This window comes from Fukomys damarensis, unplaced genomic scaffold, assembly GCF_012274545.1.
Source record: "Fukomys damarensis isolate Sample0158 unplaced genomic scaffold, DMR_v1.0_HiC HiC_scaffold_14, whole genome shotgun sequence".
Lineage (NCBI taxonomy): Eukaryota > Metazoa > Chordata > Mammalia > Rodentia > Bathyergidae > Fukomys > Fukomys damarensis.
The window spans coordinates 22,391,269-22,394,735 of NW_022900926.1; the positions used below are offsets into that span (position 1 = coordinate 22,391,269).

The 3,467-nt window shown below is 43.7% G+C and overlaps 1 protein-coding gene across 7 annotated transcripts in view; it reads left to right on the top strand.

The window, feature by feature from the left end:
* Map7 (microtubule associated protein 7) overlaps nucleotides 1-3,467 on the top strand; it is a 142,533-nt gene that overhangs the window by 77,619 nt on the left and 61,447 nt on the right. For all 7 annotated transcript variants that reach the window (XM_033763271.1, XM_033763272.1, XM_033763270.1 and 4 more), the window contains one exon: nucleotides 3,316-3,414. In XM_033763271.1, the coding sequence (XP_033619162.1) occupies nucleotides 3,316-3,414 (99 nt within the window). The remainder of the gene's footprint in view (nucleotides 1-3,315; nucleotides 3,415-3,467) is intronic.

Consider the following 3,467-nt stretch of genomic DNA (forward strand, 5'->3'; position numbering starts at 1 on the left):
AAAAAAAAAAAAAAAAGAGGCTCAACTTTAAGATACTGGGCCTGGCATGGTGGCACACACATGTAATCACCATCCTCCAGGAGGCTGGGGCAGGCAGGAGGATCATGAATTCAAAGACCAGCTTGGACTACATACCAACACTTTGAAAAGAGCAAAAACAAAAATATTGGAAAGCCACTGATGATATTTTTTAAATTGTAAAGTTTAAAATGATATATGCAGTTCTATCTGCTAGGTGCACAGAATTTCTAAATTTTTAAATTTTGGAAATCTGAAAATGAGTACATTTGTTTTCCTTGTGTTCATAAGTAGTAGAGTTTCCTGTAGTTTAAAAGCAAAACAAAGCCTGGCGTGTGGTACATGCCTATAATACCAGCACTCTGGGAGCATGAGGCAGGAGAATCTCAAGTCAAGCCCAGCCTGAACAACTTAGCAACCTAGCAAAACCCTGTCTCAAAATAAAAAAGGACTGGGTACGTGGCTTGGTGTGAAGGCCCTGAATTCAGTCCTCAGTACTGGGGCGGGGGTGAGGCATGGCAGGCAACCTCAAGTTATTTTCCCATTATTATGATCGAGGAAAAGGTACAATTATAGCTGAGCTGAAACCCTCTGAAGCCAGGGGCTGAGTTCCTGCCACATTGGTCACCTGCTCTTCAGGACCACTGATACCAAGTTGACATAGGTTTGCTTTCCTCCAGGCTCTCAGGAAATAGAAGCCCAGCTTCCGGGGAGAAGGGGTAGGAAGGAGCCAGAAAGACTCTACAGCATATTGACTCTTGCCATCAGCCCGGCAGTGAGCTGTCTTTCTTCATATTATTGAATTTAACTGTCACAGCTCTGAGCCACTGCTCCCTCTTCTGGATGGGGCAATGAAGTCTTAGCTTAGTGATGTGCTGAGAATTCATAGCTCATAAACAGCAGGCCAGGTTTACTCTAAAACCCACAGCTAACACGCACAGAAGCTGAGGATGCAATGCGAGGAATGAAGACCAAAAGAGTCAGGAGAAAAGCACTCATTAAAACGTCGGTGTGCCAATCTCTGTAGTAGATTATTAACACATCTTCTCAATTACCCAGCCCAACAACACTGATTTGGGCACTGTCACCTCAGATTACCACTTAGAGAAGTCAGGTGACTTTCTGGTCACTCTGCAATAAGAGCTGGGGCTGAGATTTGAATCTATTCTCTATCTTTTGCTTTCACCACGAACCAAAGAAGGAATTGAAGGAACATAGACTCTTACAGTGGTAGAAGAGAGAATGATAATAAAAGCCTGAAGATGTTAGAAATAGAAATATGTCCAGCCTAATGGCTACAAAATAGCAGTGCATAGTCTTGGACTAAACAGCCTGAACATCTTTAAGACTGTTTTTTATTTTGCTGAATTTAAGCTGTCAATTTTACGTGACCATTGAAAATGTTTCAGGTGGATTTTCAATTTGTCTAGTGATGAGTATGACTTCTGGGGTCTCCTAGATTAGATTCCCAACCCCTAAGCAGACAAACAGACGCCTCATGTGCAATTCAAGTGGGTCGAGTTTGAGTCAAATGTAGATAAATTCAATTAACCAGACCTCTGGTGTAATTGAAATTAATTTTGACATTTGAATTGCAGGACAATAAAGCAAGTTAGAGCTAAGTGTCCCCCCACCCCACCCCTCACGCCCAGAGGAACGTTTTTTTATGAGGGCCTATTTAGATCAGTGACTCATCCTGAACACATGTCAGGGTCTTATTTATGTCCTTCATCATCTGGTTGTATAATATTCTGTTAGGGTTGATGTTCGTTGCCAGTACCTGGGGTACCGAGGAGGCACTCGCCAGAGAAGGATAACACGATGTTAAATACACCCAGGCAAGAAAGTAACAAAAACCTCTGAAATATATTCAGAACCAGTGGGGCTCATTATGTTTCATTTACCTTGAAATAATAAATAGAATATTCCTAGACAGCTGAGCTAATTAAAGCCTTACCTGCTTGTGCTACAGGTGATGATAAAGTCAGACTGTTATACTCAAAGTCCTCCTTTCCCAGGGGCGCGCTGCTTCTTTCCGTCTGTCTTGCGTCAGTGTTCACTTCTTTGTGAGCAGTTCTCAGAAGACTCACTTGTGAACTAAGGGGAAGGCTTGCTGTACCACAGTAAGCAACAAAATTTCCAACTGCCCTCAGTGTTTGGTCTTTTGAGCTGCCTCTGAAGTCACAAGGTCTCGCCTGCTGGATCTGGGCTCCCGCTTCCACGTGCCAGCTGAGCAGGGAGGTTCTAGCAAGGGGGTGAGGTAAGAGCACCCAAGGGCCGCAGCAACACGGAGCAGAGGCCGCCTTCAGTTTGCCTACTGCTTCACTCATTCTTGCCCCCCCAGGCCAAGTTTGCATGCACGCGTACACACACGCGCGCGCACACACACACACACACACACACACACGTGACCCTGTTCCAATGGGAAACTGCAAGGTTAAATCTCCTCAGAGTGTCAGTCCTATTAGAATCCACTGATTCAAGCCAGATGTGAAGGTGTGTGCCTCCAGTCCCCTACTCTGAGAGGTTAAGGCTGGAGGATCACACGTTCGAGCCCTGCCTGGGCAACTGAGCAAGACCCTATTTAAAAAACGAAACAACCTGAATTCGATCCCCGGTGCAAAAAAACACCCTTTTTTTAAAGGGCTAGGGACATAGATAGCAAAGGCTCTCCAGTCAGTCCCCCGGTATTAAAAAATAAAGCCTTTGAACATACATTAAATAAAATAGTACGTGTAAAGAAAATAAACTTACCCAAACCTGGAAGATGCTATATGTCATATAACCAGAGAAGTGCTGTTATTTTTGCCTTTTATTCCTTTCCTAAAATACATTTTTTGTATCTTTAATAATCTTTGTTGTTAAACTCTGATGAAAGGCTTTTTCCAAATCCTTTTAAATATCTCCTGCTTGCCTTTTGGGGAGCTACATAGTTATATCAGAGCTTTTTAGAACATGAACTTTGTGAGAACTAAGGTCAGAGACTTGAGCTTCCCAGCCTGTTTCCGTGTGACTGCTCTCGTGTAAACTGGGACAGCCAGGGTAGGCACTCTCCATGGACCTTCGAACAGGCCCATCCCCCGTAGCACCGGCCACCCGGGCTGAGGCTGCTGGTTTCGGATGTGCCCTTCCCACTTAACGGTTCCTTTCTTTCGGATGGCTGTAGCCGCTTTACCTTTGCATTTCCTGAACCTGGCCTTGTACCTGATAAAATGGTTAACAGAAAGTCTTTATTGGATGAATGTTCCCTGCATAAATTCTAAGAGACTAAACATGTCTTTTGGTCTTGTTTTGTAGCGTCTGATGGCTGTAAAGTGCAAGATAAGAAAACTGCCTCCAGCCGCCCTTCTGCTACAGTTTCAGGACAAAATAGCAGCCACTCAGGAAATAAGCCAGGTATGATGCGTGGCATTTACTTTTTTTTTTTTTTTTTTTTTTTTTTTTTTTTT